At 42.3% G+C, this 23,614-nt stretch overlaps 1 protein-coding gene across 1 annotated transcript in view; it reads right to left on the bottom strand.

Annotated features, from left to right (window-relative positions):
* The window catches only part of arid1b (AT rich interactive domain 1B (SWI1-like)), a 179,161-nt gene that overhangs the window by 41,332 nt on the left and 114,215 nt on the right, over positions 1-23,614 (bottom strand). Inside the window, 3 exon segments of the mRNA XM_034222221.1 lie at positions 2,681-2,864; positions 5,650-5,735; positions 18,182-18,482. Of these exon segments, the coding sequence (XP_034078112.1) occupies positions 2,681-2,864; positions 5,650-5,735; positions 18,182-18,482 (571 nt within the window).

The following is a 23,614-nucleotide window of genomic DNA, read 5'->3' as shown; positions in this document are numbered from 1 at the left end:
ACTGGTTACTTTCCAGATTTAGATTAAACATCCTAAATTAACTAATAAATGATGACGTATTTTTATAAACATGGCTACCCAGCAGTATATCTTGTTGAAAAAATGATCCTCACCAATACCAGCTACAATAAAGTTATGAAATTATCATCTGATAATAAACATTATTTGAAATGTGCCATTTTGCATGATGAATATTATTTATAAAATGTTTTGTGCTTACACTCTTGTACTTTGTATTAAAGTTAGTATTTTACATTATGGTAAAACTACATTTACTTTAGTAAAATATCTTGGTTTTTCTTTGGTCCACTGGACATTATCATTCCGTGGATAAACCTCACGACCCCTGTCATTTTGGAGCTCCCTCATAATGTTATCATGAGGAGGGCCAAGAGGTCTGTCCAGAGATCAAGTGCATCATGAATATTCAGAGTCTCATCCTCAGAAAGATGTGATTTAATGCCTGCAGTGAGACCTACCCCAGGAGGAGAGACCATATGCGAATGTCTTTGTGAGACAGTCTTAGAAAGAGAAAGATAAAGATAGACACCGAAAGAGAGGGATAGATATGTCTTTTAAAAAAAATCTTTTTGTATTGCTCATTAGCAAAGTCTCTTTGAAAACCAATGACACCGATGTCAAGGCCCAATGTGACTGCGAAACGAGGGCCAACCGTCATGAACAAAGACAAATGTGGCTTTCCCATCTGAGACCAGGCTCCTTGGTATTACGTGGTATTCATCAGTCCAAAAAGACTAGGCAGAAAGCAGAAGCTGTTCCACAAAAGTGCTGTCAGGTAAAAGTCAACAGAGAAAGTCCACACAGGGCCTGTTAGTGGTTTTCATGAGTAATAATTCATCGTAAAATTTGAAAGGATCCATAGCGTGTGGAAAATCAAATTCCATCTCTTTTGGTTTTGAATAGTCTTTATCTGGCTTTAAGTTACAGTACATATTCGTTTTCCTGTCAAAGAGTGACTGGAGTTTCTTTGTGTTGTTTCAATAAGCATGGCTCCAAGGACTCAATTTCTGATTAGAGCCTCGAGATAATGTCCCCACTCCTGCCTAAAGGAATTAACTGAAATATGTATGACTTTTTGGTCAAATTACAAACTTAGACTCCTTTATAGCCTTTGTGTCTTCAATAGGTTATTGACGCAGGTGCTCTTAGCTAACAATGTACTAAACACAATATAGCACATTATTGGTAAAGTGCAGCCATACATGGCATTTGTAGAAGAGGAGAAGAACATTTCAAACTAGTGCTGAAAACGACCCATTCAGAATTGTTGTAAGGCTGAGGAAAAATGTGTAATACAGTCATTATATAGACAGAAAATGAATGTGTTTCTCGTAAAGTAAAGTAAAAAATAAATCCCATTTGCTATTATTTCCTAACAATACTGTATGATTAAGTGTCTAGGCCTCTTCACGCCTTCATATTGATTTCAATGGAATTGGAAAGATAGGTGAATTTGCAAACTATGTAAATTACATCTTCATGAATTCCTGGAGTTATTGAACAAAAGGTGATCATCACTTAGGTGAACGAACGGCCATGGAGTCTAAAATAGAGGGAAACTCTTGTAGATTACAAGCTGTGTTGAACCCCCTCCTCATATTAAACCATCCTCTACTCGAGAAGGAAATGAACCAACGAGTTGAAGTTTGGTTTTGCTTTTTTTTTATGGTACAAAACTGTAAACCTAACATCTTGTTATCGACCAGATGTCCAAGTAGCTTTGAGCAGTTAACAATTTCATTAGCTCAGAGTTTTTTTTCTCAACTCTTCAATAAGTATTAATTGATTGAAATGATGTATAGTCGTGAGAACTCAACACCATGTTGAAAAAGAAGCTTGGTTAGCTGACTAGCATTAGCATGTTTCAGGCATGTAGCAAGTTAGTGGTTAGCTTGCCGGCTACAGTAGTTAACTAACTAACTAACTAACTAACTAACTAACTAACTAACTAACTAACTAACTAACTAACTAACTAACTAACTAACTAACTAACTAACTAACCCTGGGAGTGGTTGCAAGACATCAAGCTTATTGGATCATAATAAAGGGCTGCGTGTCACGATATTCATGTTATGTCACGTTTTTATGTCTAGGTTTGGGTGTTTTGCTGTTCTCCCTGTCATGTTTTCCTCCTTGTTTCTTGTCTGGTCCTTTTCCCTGTGTTTCTCCTCCCGTCGTTAGTTTCCCTGGTGTGTCTAGTTGTCTGATTGTGTTCACCTGTGGCCCTTGTGTTTCTCCTCCCCTGCCCGGCTGTTTCTCATCTTGTGATTACCCCTCCCTGTATTTAGTCTTGTCTCTTCCTGTGTTCAGTGTTGGTTCATTGTTTGTCTTTCCCTTCATGTCACGCTCCATGTTTGTCCTTGAAGTTTTGGTCCTGGATTATTTACTCGTGCTCCCCTGTTTTTTAGTAATGCTAACTTTGTCTCGTTTTCTTTTGTCATCGGCTTTTTTTGTAAATTAAAGCTCGCTTTTTGTTTAATACTGCTTTTGGGTCACCTTTTCCATGCACCCTGACACTGCGCACTTTAATATGAGTTTCTGTTTTAAAGATAATCAATGGGCCAACTTCCAGAACCTTCTATTCCCTTCTAAGTTTATTTTCACCTTTAACTGTGAGTAACATTTGTTATAATGATTTTGTAGGCAAACTGGTTCTAACCTTGGTGTCCATACTGTGATCCTTGAGGTCCATAAGAACCAGAAGGGCCGCTCTGGGAGTAGGCACCCATCCCAGGATACAATGGGCCCCCAGGTGAGGGGTGGGGGGGACATGGGAGGTCCCTGACTGAGGAGAAGCAAACTGAGAGCCTGGCTGGTTCCTCTGCATGTTGGACATGAACCCTGAAACACACAATTAGACATAAAACGCAATGTCAATGCTTTGCTTAAAAAGGTGCCTAAAACACAAAGAGCTCTTTAAGAGTAAATACACCTGCCTCAGAAAATCAAGTGTTGACTGAGGGATTGAGCGGAAGGTGGATGAGGTCATTATACCTGCTAAATAAATGTGGATATCCATTGAATGGCCCTGTGTAAGAGACCCTTCCTTTTGATGAAAGCCTAATCTTTTACCTTGGCATTGGCTCCTGTTACTCGTAGATACAAATCAGTGAGTAACTCGGCATGGAGCGGGGTATTAGACAAAACAGGCACCAAAAAGCACAGGCTGACATGTAAAAGGAACCCTGAGCAAAAATAAAAAACACAGAATGTTTAGTGAACTCCTTTAGCAGTGAAAGCAGAGATCAAGTATATACCTGGCCTAAAAGAAGAATGTATACCTTCAAAAGCTGAGTCCATGTGTGTTCTGGGGCATGAAAGAAGAACTAGCTGGTGAATTGACCATGGCTACTATGTTATTCTAAGCCATTCTGTCAATAGATGTGTTAAAACCTCTCGGGCCCCAAACTCACCTCCACCATTCAAATTGACATTTGGAGCAATCCTCGCCTGGGCTTCGCTCTTTCAAGCGGACCCAAAAAAACCCAATAGAAAGGTCTCCCAATCCACCGTGAATGGAGAAAGGTCACTGGACAAGCCATTGAGTGAGCGAGACGAGGGTGTGTGGGCGTGTGTGTGTTGGGGGGGATGCAGTATTGCAGATAAGGTGTAAATGGATTGGGTCTGCTCGACCTGTAAACTTGATAGCTATCCGCTTTGATGAAAGCTCACGCACATTCCGACTCTTTAGTGAGTTTGGGGTTTAGGAGTTGGAAAGCACAAGCGGACACTTGTATAATTCCTGTTTCTGCATAGAATGCGAGAGCCAAATGTGAGGAGAGAGGAGGGAGATAAAAGTTGAAATGCTGTGTGTGTATTCACTATATGCTTGTGTGCATATACAAGTGTGTACATATTTGTGTTTCGGAGTGTGGGGGGCGGGGATAATGGGGAGAAGAGAGCAATAAATGTTCAATGTGTGTGTGTGTGTTTGTTCGTGCGGGAAACAGACAGAGGCCAAGACAGAGGGCAGTGAGGAGAGAAAGTGTGGGAGGGAAAGACAGAGCAACGAGCAAGAGAAAGAACGATTGGGGCCTGAAAGTGCTTAGGCTGCGAGTGCTGGGTTTAAGGAGCGAGGACATATTGTAATGTTTTGCTTCCATTAGGGTAAGGGGATTCTGGAGAGGAGGAGAAAAAAATTACAGTGTGTAATATTGCACTTTAAATTGCCTGGAAAAATGGATGGGGGAGAGGAACATTGTGCAGACAGTGCTAAAAGCAAATAACACGTTCAAGGATTTCTCTCTCTCTGCTTCCATCTCCACAAAAACACACACACGCGTAAACCTTTCTCTCTTTTTTGGCAGAGCGAGTGAAGCTCTCAGCCGGACAACAACAACAACAGGCAGCCGGCGAAGCATGCGAGAGACAGTGTTGTGGGGGGGGGGCGGAAGGGACATTCAGCGGATTTATGGAAATGAAGAGTGGAGAGAGGCTCTTAGGGAGGCAGGCACTTGAGCAAAGTGGGGAGTGTGTTTGGGAAGGGGGGGTTAATCTTTGCTAGAAAAAAAGCAGAAAACAACAACCAGCCCTGTTAACCGGCGCTGTGTTTTTCCGGACTGGGCTGGGGGGGGACTCGAGGTTTACAGGCATTAGAGAGCAGCATTCAATCTCCTGTTTGATTTCATCATGTTGGGAAAATAACGTTTTACAGTGCATCACTCTCTGTCTGTCTTCACCCATCTACTCCCTGTCTTCTATGTTAACTGCTCTTCAGTGGGTGATGATAGAGAAGGAGCATCACAGTCATCCCATTAAGGGTACATCCCAGCCTTTCAGATTTTGTTACAATGTTTGTGTGGATGTAAATGAGTAATTCTTCTGTTTTTAGTAATACTTGACAAGTGGCCATAATTGCTGGAAACTATTTTTCTGCTGGCAGGCGCATGTGGCTTGTGGGTTAGCATTCGTGCTACAAGCCTTGGCAACAAGTAGTGGGCTAAACTGAAGTGGCTCCATCAAAAGAACAATGCTCTGACTCAAACTTAATTAACTGAATGTTGACTGTTACATATTTGCAAAAACATGGCTTTTCCTCTGACCTATGTTGGGAAATGATGTCGTATGATGCTAAAAACCTTGTGTATGAGAGCTTTACCTCAACTATCATTTGATTCTGTTTTAAAAAGTTTGTTTTCAACACATGCTGGTGCCTATCAAAAGCTTCAGAGGAATATAAAAGGCGTCTGCTTGCTAAAGTCCTTGCATTGAGACAAACAAGCCACAATCTTTGTTTACATCCTTATGTTCCATCAGAAAACCTTTCATTACAACCAGTGTTGATGATATTCACAGAGCTTTGCTTGAACAGACTATTCTATTTTAGTTTTCTTATGATCTTCACTCTTCATGAAAAACCTATATTTCGGACATGGCTGACTTTAGAAAAGTATAAAGCTTCTTTTATTCCGAGTGTAAATGATCAGAATTTCTTTTGGAAACATTTTATGCTGCATTGGTTCTTCTAAGAATGTTAGCCATTACGTTTCACCAAAGTAAAACTCTTGTCATAAACACACACTGTATTCCACTCAAACAAACTTCTCTTTACTCTTTGTCGCCTTTCAAATGTCAAGGCCTAACACCGAATGTGTGCCATTGGATACAAAATACACACACACACATACTTTCTCCTGAGCCATGGGTGAGGCGGGTGTTTGGCGGGTGGGCTCCTTCTGGTCCATTCCCAGAGCTCTGTGAGGCCATCGCAGAACCTGCACAACAATACAGTCATAAAGTTTCAAAACATTCACACACAATTCAGAGTAATACAAGCTAAAAGAAAAATATGTTGCATTCATTGAATTATCTTCTTTGCATTAAAGGAAGGCCAATAGTAACAAATACTTTACTCCCTGTCTGTATTACTTAAAAACTGAAGGAAACTGCATGAACTGTTGTGACAAAAAGCTGTGAAGGACAATTTGTTTCCCCTTCTGCATTTCTTTCTATGACACTGAAGTAAGCTAGAAGGTTCATTTGGATTTAGGGTTACCCTGGATGTGTTCATTGGGCTTGAAGCGATAGGGTTTAGAGCGATTGATGCCAAATGTACAGACCCCCCCAAGCACGCAGCAGAATCACTATACATGAAGTTGTTTGTGATTCGCTGTTAGCTAAATGACAAATGCACTTCCAGAGGACATACAGTATCAAGTCGTTGGACCCTGTGCCACTTCCTTGTGTAAGCATTAAAACCAGAGCGATCAACTATAGAAACCAGCAGCATTTGAGGATCATTGAATAGGTGGTTGTGCAGGTCTTTGGGCTGCGCCTGTTCCATTGAAATCCAATAGCGAGTTGAGGGTCTGATTAGGACAATGGCAGACAGAGAATATGTCGGATTGATTTGGCCCAGAGGAAAGAGAGAAATGGCAAATTAACCTTTTATCTTTGGATTCAGACCTGAGGCAATGAGGAGAGGAACAGACGTTGGGCAGAGTTTTTTTCTTTTTAAGACTGCATTGGTTGTACTTTGCTGTGGATGACAAATCCACTTGAACATAATGCTAGTGAAATGCAGCTTTTACCCAGAAGACATGTTGATGTTATTCAACTGTACATGTTCACTAATGATTGTCACTACATATTTGTACAATTACGGTATATGATTTGACTTTGTTTACTCAGGATGCCACATTATGAATTACTGCCACTGAGTGACATATTAACAAAATGTTTCTGCGATAGTGTCCTTAGAACCCACACTGAATATAAATCCCTTATTATAAAGGAAACACTTCACATTATTCAATCACAAAGTAGAAAGTGTGCTGTTTCAATAAGTGTGCGCGAATATTTGTGTGTGTGTGATGTGATGTGTCTGTCCACGGTAGCAGGAACATGACTGGAGGTGGCAAACTCCACATAAACAAACCCAATTAAGTCAACATAATTGCTTTGCATAAAAACGCATAAACAACATTTCCATACACCGGCTGCCTACACAGTAACACACACACACACACGCGCACATTAATTGGACAAACAAGTGTAAATAAAGATACTCAAACGCACAAGAAAACACCTCAAAGCGCAAAGGTAGAGGATATGTGCTGTAATATTAGCACACACACACACACACCACACACACACACACACACACACAACACACACACACACACACACACACACACACACCACACACACACCACACACACACACACACACACACACCACACACACACACACACACACACACACACACACACACACACACACACACACACACACACACACACACACACACACAGACCCCCTGCCTGACTCTTAAATAGATCCAGCAGCGCTGCTTCAAAGAGGGGATATTCGATTAGTCTGTCATCATGTGGTGGAGGGAAAGGGAAACGTCAGAGTGCAAACCCTGAAGAAACCCTTAGATAAAACAATAATTACTAACTATGTGCTTCTGTGTGTACCAGTGGTGAAACAAACACTGCTTTACATTAATAAAAGTAGCTAAATATACTTCATTACAAGTAAAAAGGTGGAAGAAGGAAACTGTTAAAGAAAGACATTTTATTTTCTCATTTTGCTCTTTGAATGTGTATTATGATATTTCTTTTAGTATGATTGGGTAATCATTAGTGATGTGTTTTAAGCAGTTAAGCATTGAACTTGGTCAAGTGGGATCAAGTTTTAACTACTTTATTTGTTGACGTTGCAATTCATCAAGTGTATTATTTCTCTTAATGTGTGACTTTAATCGTGGAGAATTTCTGAGATTTTTCTTTGGATATCACCCCTGTGCCCTGGCTCTGTAATTATTATTTTGTTGACCTACCATGGCATTAACTTAAAAATAATAGTGGTTTCCCCAGAGATGCAGTGCATTATTTGTATATACTATGATAGTGGAAATAATCAAGAACAAGTACCTACAATAATACCAATCGTACAGTGATAGATAGATAGATACTTTATAGATCCCAATTTGGGAAATTATTTCGTCACAGAAGCAGAAGTCTGTTCAGACTTTATAATGCAATACTTAAAATAAGTGGAAAAGAGAATTAACAATTCAAAATAAATGAAAAAATGAAAAATATTATATCAAATATAAACAAAACAATATAAAATATTCTGGATGGTTAAAATAAAAAGTCAAAAATACAACAGTTTTTTTATTTCTTTTAATTTTTTTTTTCTGTCTTTGTATACATGTACGTGTATGTATGTGCATGTGTACATGTGTGTAGGTATGTACACACATGTATGTGTGTATATGTGGGTATACATATGTGAGTATATGGGTACATGTTACTATTCTTTATTTCCTTATCTATTAATTTTCTTTTAATATTATCTTCTACATTACTTTACTTTAACCTATATATGTATCTATTTATTTAGTTATTTAATTTACTAGCTAGGACCGGGAGGGGGGGAAGGGAAAACAAATAAATATTGACTGTATAAATGTAAACTCATTGTGCCTGACTCAATAAAAAAAAAAAAAGTCAAAAAAGAAAAGTCAAAAATACAACAGGATCCAAAATACTACAGGTATTTTATAAAAAGTGTTATTGGAGGAGGCAGGAATGTTTTCCTGTATCTCTCTTTGTGACTAATACATTTACTTAGTTACTTCCACTGGTAAGTTTGTGTATATTATTGTACTGTTTATATTACCACTTAATTGTATTGTATATGTTTATGTGGAAGAGCCTCTTATAAAGGGTCATGGCCCCTTGTAGAGGGACAGATTTAGATGCAGCACGAGTTTCGATGGGCGGCTGGTTAGTGAGGATGAAGTATTGTAGCATGAGTGTACTGAACCTTTAAACGATGGAAGTGGACCCTACAATAACGGCTGGCCTTTGTGTGTTTGTGTGCGTGCGTGCGTGTGTGTGTTTGTGTGTGTGTGCAGGGATGCATGCCAGGCACCGGCTACGCTGTCAGACTCTGTTTGTTTGGATGGCAGAGTGGTGGTGACAGCAGCTTACAGTGTGTGTGTGTGAGTGAGTCACTATGAAGGTACAAATAGGGAACAGTGCCCTCCATGCTCCACTACTCTCTCCACATGCCCATGTAAATTGTCACCAGGGTTGACATTAATGCAAAGACATGCAATGGTGCGTTTGTGCATGTGTGTGTGTGAGAGAGGGGACGAAGAGAGGAAAAAGGACGACAAGAAACAGATCTCTTTGTCAAGAAAGAGAATTGAAAAACAAATGAGAAAATGGTGAAAGAAGAGTTGAGTCGGACGACGCCTCACCTCTGCACCTCGGTCTGTGCAGTGAACGCTCACAGCACTTCGTAATTATTTCACCACCAATTACTGTCCAAACAAAGCTTCATCCCACATGTTCTCCTCTTTCCCTTTCTCCTCTCCTCACTATCCTTTTTAACAAGGTGCCATTCAATAATTATGTCCAAATAAAACAAACAGGCTTCCACAGTGAGTCCTGGCACGTTTAATCTGTACCATTAATAATTCATACTCTGAATCTTTGACGTGCAGTTCTTCTCCACGTGCTGCTGGGAGAGAGCGAGGAGAGCTAAATGTCAGCAGGAGCCGACTGTATATCTTTCCCTGTCTTTGCTTGCTATGAATGAGAATGTAAAACAAATAAAATGGTAAAAAAATACTTCCACTGTTCTGGTAATCTTCTTTTGGCGGCTGTGCATGGGGGGGATTTAAATGTGTTTTGATCCATTGGTATGCTTCTGTAAGTAAGTCTGGCTGTAACTAAGTGCTATATGTGAACAGCACAGTATTCTTTTGTCAATTCAAAATATGAAATGTACAATTCTGGGAAAACAATCATTATTTGTCATTGATGCATATGATTTAATAGTTTTAATGTTTAGCTATGTTGTTATGTGTTGAAGTATTTGTGATTATTCTTGTATCTTTTTGACAGTTTTTACTTTTTTCTTTACTTTTACTATGCATGTTTTAACTTGTAAGTGCTTGAATGTGTTTATTCCAGTGTTAAGATCTCTCAATGTGTTTATTCCTTATAGTGCTAGTGTTCCCATAGGTGCTTTATAACACAATTAGCACATGGTCATCAGTGACTTCATGGCGATATCTCTGTTGTCCCTCAGCCTTCATCTTTATCCACAGTCCTTACTGGCAATTTACACCTCTACAAGCACCCAGCTGAGCAAACACGTATAAACATACACGAATACACACATGTTAAAATGGTGAAAAAAATCCCAATCACATCCATACACATTTATGGGAATATGTGTTAAGAATTAAGGTACCTTTAATTTTTATAAATTGTAATTAAACTTAACTTTATCCTGAAAGAGTGAATTTTGATAGCAGGTCTAAAACAAACATCATGAAAGTGCACCTGTGTAAATGTTAGCGCCAGAGACCACTAGGCGTTAAAGTAGAATAGATCTGATGTTGAAGTTTTAGAAAAGGGACCTGCTCCATGAAGAACTATAGAGCAAAGTGAAGATATCTTCAATGAAAATGCTCGTTTACATTTGTGCTGAAAAGTCTAAGAACTGCAATTTTCTCTTTGTAAAAAAGGCACTTAGGGGCCGATCCATGTTATACTCTTTGCTCAATACAAGGCAGCGGGGCCAAAGTAATGGGAGTTCATTGCTTTTTGGAGATAATGCTCCTCGCTAAAAGCCCAATACACATTTTACATGTATTTTCTGCGAGGGCTGCCGAGGCAACCCTGAGTCTCCTTTGAAGAGAGGGAGTGTGGTCTTTGAAGCTTTTTTCATCAGGGTTTCAAACGCAAATGCAGGGAAAGTTCAAAGCCGAGGGAGAGTACTTGTGGCCGTATTCTGTTTTGTTTCTGGGCCCTGGTAATATTAAGCAATGGATTAATGCGTGCTTGTGTGTGTGTGTGTGTGTGTGTGTGTGTGTGTGTGAGTAATGCCAAGGAAGAAAAGTAAACCGGAGAGTCAATGAAAAGGCTTTTATTAATTGCTGTTGAAAGGAAGGGGCAGGTGTGCGTTAGCGTTAGCAGACATGTGTGTACATGTATGCATGCAAGGGTGTACTATGAGGGGCCGTGTAGGCCAAAATTCAAACTCACCACCGTTCAGATATATGTATACAGTGCATGTAGCGATGCCTCTGCCTGCCTGCACACACACACACACACACACACACACACACACACACACACACACACACACACACACACACACACACACACACACACACACACACACACACACACACACACACACACACACCACACACACACACACACCCTAATAGTTTCTCACAAATACGGACTCCTTGGAGCAGCAGGGGCCATTTTTTGCTAAAGTGGGGTAAAGGCGGGTGAGCACTAATAGACCGGTGTGTAGTTCAGAGAAACGGCTGCTTCAGCACCATCTCCTAATACAACCCTTAGGCTGTAAATGCATCGCACGCACACGCACGCACGCACGCACGCACGCACGCACACAACACACACACAACACACACACACAACACACACACACACACACACACACACACACACCACACACACACACACCACACACACACACACACACAACACACACACACACACACAACACACACACACACACACACACCACACACACACACACACACACACACACACACACACACACACACACACACATACACACACACACACACACCGATGGTAATATCCCCCCACTTGTCCTGTCTTTGGGGAAAGAGGCAGATAAACAGCGTGCTCCAATAATGGCGGTTTAGTTCTCAATGGGTGCGAGTCAATGCCTCTCCAAGCCGGGGGCTAATGCCAGTTTAACCTCTCCCGTAGGGAAGGAGCCCAGGCCTGCGCTGGCTCACAAAACAAGCGCTCTCCCAAGATCCTCATTACTTCCAATGCTGAGTAGCAACTGTAAGTAAACGGAAACTGCAGCTTAAGCTAAAAAACTGCGAGCGGGCGAGAGAGCGCTGGAGTGAGAGAAAGCAAGAAAATAGGAGTTGGGGAGGGAAAATAATTGTGCTCTGTGCTCCGGTTTTCCAGTCGGACAGAGTTAGAATGGGATTTCTCTAAATGGCTAACGCAGCAAGCCGGCATATTCTTCTTTCCCCCCGCTGTTTTGGCGGACGGTGTGCATTGTGAATGTAATGTCTGCGAGGTTTTTTTTTTATCTCAAACTTTTTTACAGCAAGGCTTTTTGCTGTTTTACTCCAAACACGACCAGCCATCGGAGGGAGGAGAGACAAGGCATGTGGGAGTTGGGGAGGTGCGGGTAGGAGGGTTGATGTGTGGATGGGGAGGAAGAAGGGGGAAACAAGTGGAGAAAAGAGAACTGGAGGAGGGATGTGGAGAAATAAGAGGGATGGAAAATTCAACCTTGTTCCTCGTGGGAGGCCTGTACCACAGCAACGCTCTGAGCGAGGAAAGCAACAGAGACAAACAGAGATGGGGAGGAAAGGGTGGGGATGAGGGAACGTGAGACACAAGAGGGAACAGAAGAGAAAGCCAGCAGGATAAAAATAATGAGAGAAAGAGAGGGACAGGGACAGCCAGAGGCAGTGTTCCCACCGTGATGCCTCTTAGGGAGTGGTGTGACTAGAAAACTCGCGCGGCTACACACCGCAAAACACACTTGCATAAAAGCTCACCCCCCCCACCCTCTTTCACTGCTTTCTTGTAATAACTTCCACTACTAAGAGAGGAAAAGTACAAGTTTTGGTCCGGTATTTTGCAGCCATTAAAATAGTTTCTCTTTCACGTCGGAGAAGTCGACATTACTTATTTTTTTAAATGGTCACTCTGATTACTTCCAGGCGTCCGTGTTTGACCTTTGATCTCAGTGTGGGAAAAAAACATAGGAAAAAACGCAGCACCAATCTTTTGTTTTTTCCATCTGTGTTTCTCATTACCATAATTAGAGATAGAAAATATACTTTCTGGAAAGGAAAAGCTAAATGCAAACCAGAGGCTAGGCTGGGGGACGATGTAAAGGACAAGAGCGGGTGTAAGCGGGTTGGAGGAGATTCATTAAAGAGATTCATTGGGAAGGACCCTTAAGCTAACACACTGGACAGGCCTGGCCTTCTCACCATTTCCGTCTCCCACCCTCTATCTATCCCTCCCTCCTCCACTCGCCCTGACCTCTCTGTCCTTTTCCAGGCCCTGGAAGCACTTGAAGCGAACACAGATACACAGATTAAACTCTCCCGAGCGCTCGCCTGCAAGCTCCAATCACCTCTTTAGAAGAAAATAAAAACTTGGAGGGGTGAAGAGAGAGAGAGGGGGCGAGGGAGAGTTAACTGGACCTCGGAGGACTTTGGTGGAGAGAGAGGAAGGAGAGATGAGTATTTGTGATTTTCTGTGGCAGACAGAGCGATCTGGGCAGTGAGGATGTGCTCTGTGTCAGTAGGGTAGTTTGGCCTTCAAAGCCAGGCAGGCGCAAAGGCACAAATGAACAAACCCAGGCACACAAGAGAAATATAAATACCACCAAATATGAAGGAGATCTGATAACGGGGCATAAATACACGGATTACTATTTCCTAGTAACGGCCTTCAGGATGCTACTATATAGGATCTTCACCCAACTGAACAACTAAAGGTGATATGGAGCAACACTACCTTTGGATCGAAGAAGAGTTTATTTTGTGTCTGGATCTCTTGGCCTAAGAAGCCCAATCCTATCAGCAATAGTGATGAGAACTGAGTTTCTGTTTGTGAAGTTTCATTCAGTCTGCATCAGGTTCAGTGTGGGAGTAGATATGGCTTCTTCTTGTTTCAGGGGGAAAGTGACAGACACACAAAGGCTGACAGGAGGTCACAGTATACTGACCTGGCAACAACTTCGAACATCGATCAAGCCCACGTACACACACTCAAAACTGCACAACATACACAACACCGTTTAGAAATATCCAGGAAATGCAGAGTTTTAAGAAACCAAGCACAAAACAATCTGCGTATTTGATTCGTTTTCGTGGCTGCAGCAACTGACACTAACTTTTGCACCAAAGTTTTTCAGGGCCTTGTGTTCTGCACTTTGACTGGACGACTTCCCCCCCCCCTAAAAGCTTGCAGTCAGTGATGGAAGCTCCGACGCCGCATTCAGCCGCAAACCCATCCAGATGAAAGACGAATGTATGCTCGCCCCATCCCCACTGTCTCATGGAAAGAGACAAATACTCTGAGAACACTCTGAATTGCTTCAGAGACACTGGGAGGAAGGATGTGTGTGTGTCTGTGTGTGTGTATGAGGTGGAGGAGCAAAAGGGGGAGGTTGGCGGTTGAGCAATGTGATTTCTGCTCGACTGTCACAAATCTAGCGCAACAGGAAAATCAATTTGGCCTTGTGTGAGGCTTTTTGGCTCCGGGAGAGAATCCAAATAGCAAGGCGAGGCCTGGATAATGTTACAGTGTATTGGATTTGCTTCATGGAGAGACGGGGAGAGAGAGAAAGAAAGAGAGCGAGGAAGGAGAAGGAACCGGAGGAGTGAGGGGACGAGGGAATCACAGGCGTGCCGTGGAGCTCCGACAAGATAGATTTGTGCAAGTATATGGGTGTATGATAGGCTGGCAATCTGTCACTCTCTCTCTCTCTCTCTGCATGGCTCTCTCTCTCTCACACACACACGTACACAATCACACACGTACAGACAACACTGTCACTCATCCAAATAAGCGAGCACATATAGGCTTAAGTGATTTATTTATATGGCCATATATGTTTCTCTTGAAACCATGACAAAAACGGTTCATAGGGTTGTGTGCTGTTGCGCTGTTATGTATGCCTCCTGTGTGTTTTTGTGTGTGTGTGTGACAGCCAGGTGAAAGGATGACATGATGAAATTGCTCTCCTCCGACCGCTGTCAAGGGTAACGTGTGTCCCGCGAGTGCTCAGCCGTGTGACATGTCCCATCACTCCTGTGACTGAGGCTGATCAGTGACAGAATAACACGCAAACACACACACACAAATATAGGCAAATATAAAATGACTGGATCTATAAAGGCTGGTATAGCAATATTTTTCTTGAAGTCATTTCTTTATACCCTTTACCCATAAACCACTTTTGCATAGTTATTATGGTAGACATGTGGCAAAATCCATAAACTAATGCAGGTGGTAACGTACAAACATCTTGTCACTACAAATACTACTGTTTTTGTTTTTTTAAAGACTAAACTTGCCCCAAAACATTCAAAATATGACCATGGGACTACAACACACCTATATTGTAGTTTAAAACATAAAAGTAAACAATAGATTTTGATGTGAGTAGAGCCACAGAATGCATTATAGAGGGACCTGCACACCCAGAATGCATTTCAGCCACAAGATATGTTGTTTTGACTTTTCCTTGATTGATTTTTCACGCTTATTAATTAGCCTAATAATGTTTTGTTTATTAGGAGGACACTGTTGTTCACACGGCTGGTTTGAATAATGAAGAAGGTTTTTTATGGCTTCGTAAGTAACACAAGTGGGTGTACTGAGGATAAAAAAAACAACACACAAATACACAGTGCTGTTTGTTGCTAGCTCTCTTGCCCCCTCCCCTCCCTTGCTGACTTGTAAGAAACTAAAACGACAACATTAGCCAAAGTGTCCTAACTTGTGATGAAGTGTTAGAAAGTGGAGCGTTGGTAATCAGATGTGTGCTAACCACATTAGTTCTCCTGTGTCTCTCTGAGGCTGGCTGCTCCTTGATCTAATTCAAACTGATTGTAGTACAGCCGCTAAAACATGCCAGATGTTACTCACTGCTCCACGCTTTATCACCATTTACTTGGCATGGGGAATATTTTTGAATATTTTCTTATTAATCACGTCCCAGCGATCAGTTTCGCTTCCCGTCTTCGTCGACTCATCCCGGGTTCTCGTCATGATTCTTGGCACGGGCGCCTGTAAAAACCACTGTCCCGGTTTTTCATTAGCGTCAATCACTCTGGTAAGCGGCTTCGAGGGGGTGTGGGGGAGGAGCTGGCATCGGGATCTCACTCAAGACACTTTGCCCCGCCTTGTCAGAGTGACTGACAGGCCTGAGACATGCTGATGCGCCGGTCGGCCACGCAGTCAGGCAGAGAGGTGGAGGGATGACGGGAGGCCAGGCGAAGACACACACACACATTCACAGGCCTGTCTGAGGCAAATCAAATCCCCACTGCTTTATAATGCTCAGTGTTTATCTAAATGGTTATGCGCTGCACTGTGGCCTCAGGAGACAGACAGACACACCGTGCATTGTCTGATAATCCTGTTGGTGTCTTGTTTGGCCTGCCATATCTTAGATAAGACTCCGAATCAGATAGGAGCTCCTCCACTACCAGTCAGTCTCAATTCATTAACACTCAGACTGGAGAGGAAATATTAGTAAATGTTGGAAATACTTGTGCGAGCCACAGGGGAGATTGACTCAATCATAATTCCCCTGCAATGAACTGACGTGTTTCTACAACATCGCGATCAAAGACTTAACAAAATCATTTCTATGCAAGGACAAAAACTGTGTGAGGAAAATGAACGAGACATATTCCATGAAGTGCTCCGCACTAAGCTCTAATATTCTTCAGCGGTCTGAATTAGGATTTCAAATGGGCCAGAGACATCAAAGACTAGACATGCTGGATTGATATTATTTGTCTTCTGGTGCAGTGTGCACTCAGCTTCATCCTCTGTCCAAACTGGCAGAATGAAAATTGATCTGGAAGGATTATATGGTGAGTTGGAGATGAGAAAAAAGAGAAGCTATTAAACCAGTGTGGTGTCACCTTTATGCTTTAGGTCATCTGCACAGCTCTAAAAAGAGGTCAAACTGTGCTTGCCTAACACCCAAGCAAAGTCGGAGGGGCGGATACAAATAAAACGATTTCACAATGTTTGCAACATCTAAACCTGAACACATAATACAAAAAGAAAACGTGTGATTCCCAAAGCACCTGCAAAACAGTGAAATGCACCCGAACTGTGCTGCCAAGCAATTAACTCCTCTGTGCTCCTGTGCTTTTTGGACACATTTAAATAAGGTTGTATCAATACACTTGGCACAAAACTGGATCATTCCGTCTAAATGAGACTCCAAATTTACAAAAAAATCTTAAAACCCAATTATTTCTGCTATGTTTAGATTCCTAGCCTGAAATGGAGGAATTGTTATTTAGGATCTGTATCTCATGGTCAAGTTTTTTTCCTCATTGTTCCTATGTTTTTTTCCCATTGTACTGTAGTGTTCTTGCTGCAAATGTATACTTTTCAACATGGATATTTGCAGTAATGTATGGGCATGTTCAAGCTGTAATATCATTAGAGTAACATCTTTTGTGAGGTAGCAGTTCCAACTGATGCGCAATTAAGAGGTTGCAAAGACTGGAAAAAGCGCTTAAAAAATGCAGTCCAATCACCATGGAGCTATCAGCCACTGCACTCCAGGGTTTGTTAATATGCCATCAGTATGTAGATTTACATGGACAATATTATTATGGGTAGTAAAAAAAATCTAGATTAAAACAGAGAAACACCTCCTGTTTATTCTGGGATGATTTATTTAGCCTGTTTCGTTATTAAAACATTTTTTCCTGCAATCTACTCTTGCAATGCAAAACACACCATGTTGTTATTTATTGAAATGTGAATACCTATTCTGCATCAGGGTCAGTTTTCTACATGACCTTTTTAAAAATCCTCTTTAAATGCACATATTTAAAAACAAATGAAATCCGGCTTAGGGCTTTTAATAGCAAAAATATATGGAAAGGTCAAGCTGAATTATAGGTGTGAAAACTGTGAAATGCTTACAGCAGCAACACATTTACTAACGGTACTGCATTCAAGATTTCAAAGAGCACATCATAACTGAATCACTGGAAACGTCTGTCCCCGCCCCTTTTAGTGATGTCACAGCATCTGCTTTATTTCTCTGTCAAAGGCAATACACTTCATTAGACATCACTGACTGGGGGAATGTTTGTGATTGTTTTCTCAGTTGATTTCAAACAGCAGACTCTTGTTTGGTGGCACAAAGCAATTTCCCCTTTAAGCTGTAAAGCAATTTTGCAAATTTCCCAGGGAACCTAACACTGTGGTAGACAATGTAAAATGCGGTGTGTGTTCCTCTTGTCAGTTATAGTCTTGTTTGTTTGTGGGGATGTCACTAATGAAGTTATCATGCTACAAGTTGCATCTTCCATCAAGATAAAATCGGTTTATAGAGATGCAGGTGAACATACTTGTAGAGGCGCTAATGGAAAGCGTACCTGGTGCAGAGGTGTTGGCTGGGGGTCCGCTGGCAGGAGAGATGGGCCCGGAGCCGGAGCGCGAGTGCTGGGACTGAGTGGAGCCTGCGGGGGAGCCCACAGGGGACGGAGAGGGCCCGCTCCTCTGGTTGGCGAGGTGGGGGGAGGCGTGAGGGGAGAAGGGGGACTGTCCCTGGTTGCCGGCCCCTCCCTGCTCCCCTTGGCTGCTGGTGCTGCTGCTGGAGGAGCCGGCCACGCTGACGGCAGAGCCCAGACCTCCCTCCGTCCCAGTGGGGAGGTCATCAATGGAGCCGGACAGATCCTGGAACAGAAAAGAGGACGCACAGTGAGTGTCTCTGAAGCCCACCCAAGCATTTGATATGTTGTGACATGCAGCAGGTGGCAAATTTGAACGTGAGCTCATATAATGTCATGATAGATCAGCACTATTTCAACTATTTCCGCATGGTTGACATATGACTGGCTGAAGGACCGGATCATAATGTGAAAGAGCTGCTTGAAAATAAGAAGAAAAAAGAACAAGGGAAACACATGAGGCAAAAACACACAATACTTCCATTGCTTTTGGAAGGCAGTGCAGTTTAAAAGCATGTACCAAACAGTTTTTAACTTTCTTACTCAGAGGCAGTGCTTAATATGGCAGAGGAGCAAACACATTACCTACATAAAAAGAAACTACTTTACAGTGGCTGCTGTGGCTAAAATTAATTGTAGTGGGCTTTCATCCAGACCAAGGGTGAGTTCATATTACACTTTTCATTCCCTGTGGTGAGCACAGCACTTTGTGTGTGTGTGTGTGTGTGTGTGTGTGTGTGTGTGTGTGTGTGTTTAGTAGGTACTCCCCATCCAGAATTGATTCCAGGGAATCCCCACTAATACTGCTGACAGAATACTGAATAAAGTATTAAAGTGTGCAGCCCCAAAGTACTAAGACAGCAATGATAGATATAAGATTGGTGGAGGTAAAGAGAAGACCAGATGTGATGCAATGTGGTGGCTGACCCTTAGCTACACATCACACACATTTAGACAGACACACACATGTAGAGACGAGCGGCTGTGTCCCAGCTGTAGCTGAATAAGGGGAAGTCACCTGTAAGTGACCCCTGTTTCCTGGCTGGTGCTGCGGGTGTATGCCAGCTGATCCTGCCTGCTCCGTCAGGCCTGTTGACCCGTCCCACCTGGGTCCTGTGCAACCCTGACTGTCACCCCATAATGATATGTGTCTGTCTGTCTTTATGTCATATAAAGCTTTCATCGGGTCTTAAAATCCCAAAACCCAAACTATACATCTACTGAAAACCAATCAGTGAACAAATATTCTGGTGAACTGAAACTAAACATTACAAAATTATTTTTAAAAAACTAAAAGAATAAGTATGAACAAATAATAATTTGATTGAATTAGTTTTAAGCTTCAATACATCACTAGCGAAAAACATCATGAATCCTCAACTCTCTCATCAAACACTAAACACACTTCAGATTCTTGGAGATGTCACTGTCACAATTGTTTAAAAAGATATACAACTCCCTATTGTTTTTCATATAAAGTCTAGTTTGGTGTCATACTATAAAAGCTACATTAATAGCAGCCTCACTCTGTTTTAGAAAATCACTAGTAGTTCAAATAAAAGAATAAGTATTGGCAACATAAGAGCACTAGAAATATCTGCTAACCCATCGTGTCTTGAATGCATTGGCTACAAATATGGTATTTATTTTGAGTTTACGCAGCTCTGCCACACTGTCAATTCAATGTCAACAGTAGCAAACACTGTACTTTTTCCTCATTACCCTAGCCCCATGTGCTTTTATATAAAGAAAGTGAGCCTGGCGCCTCCCATGTCTCTCTATCCATGCATGTCTTAGCCTGTGGAACAGGCAACCCAGTCAGTGGCAGTCGGTCCACGGCTGCTTGTTTTGGTTAATGCGATCTCGGCGGTGACACACAAAGCCTTTGTTTCCCATCATGCCGCTGTGAGTGCCCACCCGCTCTGCCAGCCTGCCAGTCTGTCGCCTGGCATTATCTACCCTCGCTCGGCTGAACACATGGGGCACTCGCTTTCCGCTCTCTCTCCCTCTGTCTTTCTCACCCGTGGTACCACTGCTTGTCTCAGCCAATCATGTCATCCAGTATTCTGAGCCGAGTGATGTCACGCGCTGCCTCAACCAATAGGGCTTAATGTTATTTGCAAACCGACCTGCTGCCCCCAGGTGCATGCCATTTGACACAGCAGGGTTAACATGAGAGCGGGTGTAACCATGGCGATGGCTTTTCCAAAACACCCAGCCAGAGCTAACCCGGCGTACGGCTAGGTTGTTAACCCGTGGGCTAATTGTGTGAATGGATGGGAATAATTGCATTTCACCTAATTGGGTGCTGTTGCCAGCTTTTCCAGTGGCAGTTTAGGGTTGGGAAAATGTGTACCAGTAATTCGTTTAGAGGCTGTTAGGCTCATTTGGATTATACACACACTTGAGCACAGCTGTGTGGCCCAAGACCAAAAAAGTGGCAGCAGAATAATAACATGAAAGGGTGGGAAGCTTAACACCCGCAGATTATAAAAATGTCAATTGTAAATACCCAATAAACCCACAGTTATGACTTATGGTTGCTGAAAAACTACCGTAAAACAGTCATTTCATGATGCACCTACAGTATAATGCATTTATCAACACACACAACCTTCCTCCACATGTACACTTAATTCTCGTCAAGGGCCATGGAGCACTGTGTTACCTGGCTAACCCTATGCTACATAGTCATGTGTAAAGAATCAAAGCCAGCTAGCCAGCCAGCTAACCAGCCAGGCAGGCATGCGGTCGGACGATCCAAACGCCCAACAATCTGGGGCCCTGATCCAAAGTGGCCCAAATCCAATTTGTTTGGCTCGGGGCTGCAAATTGCTCTGTGCATTGAGTCTCCAAATAGCTGTCAACCACTCCCGCTTGGCGTCCTGTATCGCTTAATTCGCTCCTGGAGCATGTAATTGTCATAATAAGAAAAATATTGAGGTGATAATAACCAGTTACTTTGAGATGCCACCCCCCCCCCACCAACACCCGTCTCAAGACGGTCACACATACAGTCGCGTATACGCACATAATGGGCCGAGACTGTCATCTACACATCTCACACAACATTGGGGAAGCAGTCACTCGTGACCCTTCACCTCGCTGGTGTTGGCGCCTGCCTGCACTGTCGTCTTTACTGCACCTCTGTTTGTGCGTATGTCTGTGTGTGTGTGTGTGTGTGTGTGTTTGTGTGTGTGTGTGTGTGTATGTATGTGAAAGGCTGATGGGCTGTCACAGAGAGACATGCTTGAGCACTGATGCGGCCGAGGGGACAGATGAAGCTTCACAAACACGCACACTAACACTCGCACACACTCACCAACCTGTCCCTCACTCATAGTTCTGACCTGCTCTTTCTTTCTCACACACACACACACACACACACACACACACACACACACACACACACACACACACACACACACACACAACACACAACACACACACACACACACACACACACACACACACACACACACACACACACACACACACACACACACAACACACACACACACACACACACCACCACACACACACCACACACACACACACACACACACACACACACACACAGGGTATAAGGAATCGGTGTGAAGCAGGGAGCTGTAACATCCAGCAGACGGTTGGCCTTTTTCCCCTGACCATGGTGCTGATGTTGTCTCCTCTCACCACACACTGGGAATTAATCAAAGTTGCTCTGTTAGATCGAGCGTGTGTGTTAGTGTGAGAGCAAAAGTAGTTCTGTCTAGACAGGGAGGAGCCAATGACTGCAGCTTCCTGTGGGCTACAGGAAAGGAGAGCGACTGGAGGAACTAGCTACATAATTCTCTCTCTCTCTCTCACACACACATCGGGTATCTGTTTTTCTGTCTCTCTCTCTCTGTGCCCCAGTCAGAGGGATCGTATGGCTGAAGGCTCTGCACCAGATGGCTAGCCAGCTAACTAGAGCCTGAAAGACAAACCCAAACACAGCCACCGAGCACTGTGAGAGGTAACACTCAAAAACAACCTTGAAACTAAACAGAACCAAAAGATACACTTTGCAGTACCGATGTTACAAGTTGACAGTAATTATTATTATTATCAGTATTAGATTAATGTTTCATTTACAGGATAATTGTTAAAGAAATATCAACTCTCTCTGCCAGAGGAAAAGAGCATTGGTACCAGGTCCCTTGTATAGTGACATAACTGTGTTCATACTTGTGCATGGAAAATATATTTAAAAATGCAATAGTTTAAAGTTAAATATCGTTATCAAAGTTTATTTTATTTGTCCAAGTCATGAGATATCTGTTTTTCTGTCTTAGTTAAAAGTGTGTATAATTTGTTTGCTGTGCTCAAAAAATAAAAAAATGACATTGATGTTTTTTTTAAAGCAACACATTTCAAAACAGTGTCTTATTTCTCTAAATCACAACCGCTGTAACCGCAGTTTACATGGGGACTATATCTGTCTTTGGACAATCCTGTTGCTGTTGAATATTTAAAATGTCAAATTGTCAATGCTGCTGGCACCACAAAAGAAAATCAGCTGCAGAAAATCTGAGATAGATATCTCAAAGCCAGGCAAATAAAGCCGAAAATATTTGCATGACTAGATGTTCCTAGAGATAAGTGAGAACATGCTGTATTTATCTTTTATGGTTTGGGTCAACTGAGAACTTAAATAAAACCGATAAAGAAACACTGTCGGGGCGAACACAAATGGGACATTTTTTCCAATATAGTCCTACTGCTGAAGCCTCACATTAGCTGAGGCTGAACTTTAGAATTCATATTTAAAACGACTGAGGCTGTGGATTATATCCCCCATCTCCTACATTGGAATTGCATTAGGAAAATATGTTTTCATGGTCAGTATGTAGAACGATTACAGCCGAAAAAGGGTTGAATATAAAATCCGGTCAGTTTTGTCTAAAGACACTCTCGAAAAGACGCTGACCTACACTTTTATTGTTATTTTTCTATCAACACTGTTATGCTGTATAGAAGTTTTTACCAAAGTGTCCATATAGGGGCTATGTTTTCGCAGGTCACAAGTAAAATGAATTATAATGTTACTCATAGCGACGATTATACTGCACTTCACTGTGGTACAGTATATACAGAAATAACACCTCTGTGGGCTCAGAGGAGAGTTTTAATCTCTGTTTCTGTTCTCGGGGTAAATATCATGATGTAAACTGTAATTAACTCAAACAGCTATCGTTTGTAGGCCTGAGGGACAGGTCTGCTCATGGCAGCACTGCACTCATTTATCGACTCCGGCCGCTGTGTTTTCTATCTTTATGGAGCACTGGAGACTAAGAGAAAATGCTATTACACAAAGATGCTTTTTTATCCTCCCCC

The sequence above is a fragment of the Gymnodraco acuticeps genome, unplaced genomic scaffold (genome assembly GCF_902827175.1).
Source record: "Gymnodraco acuticeps unplaced genomic scaffold, fGymAcu1.1, whole genome shotgun sequence".
Classification (NCBI taxonomy): domain Eukaryota; kingdom Metazoa; phylum Chordata; class Actinopteri; order Perciformes; family Bathydraconidae; genus Gymnodraco; species Gymnodraco acuticeps.
The sequence above is the reverse complement of the archived record's forward strand: the minus strand, read 5'-3'. Positions and strand labels throughout refer to the sequence as shown.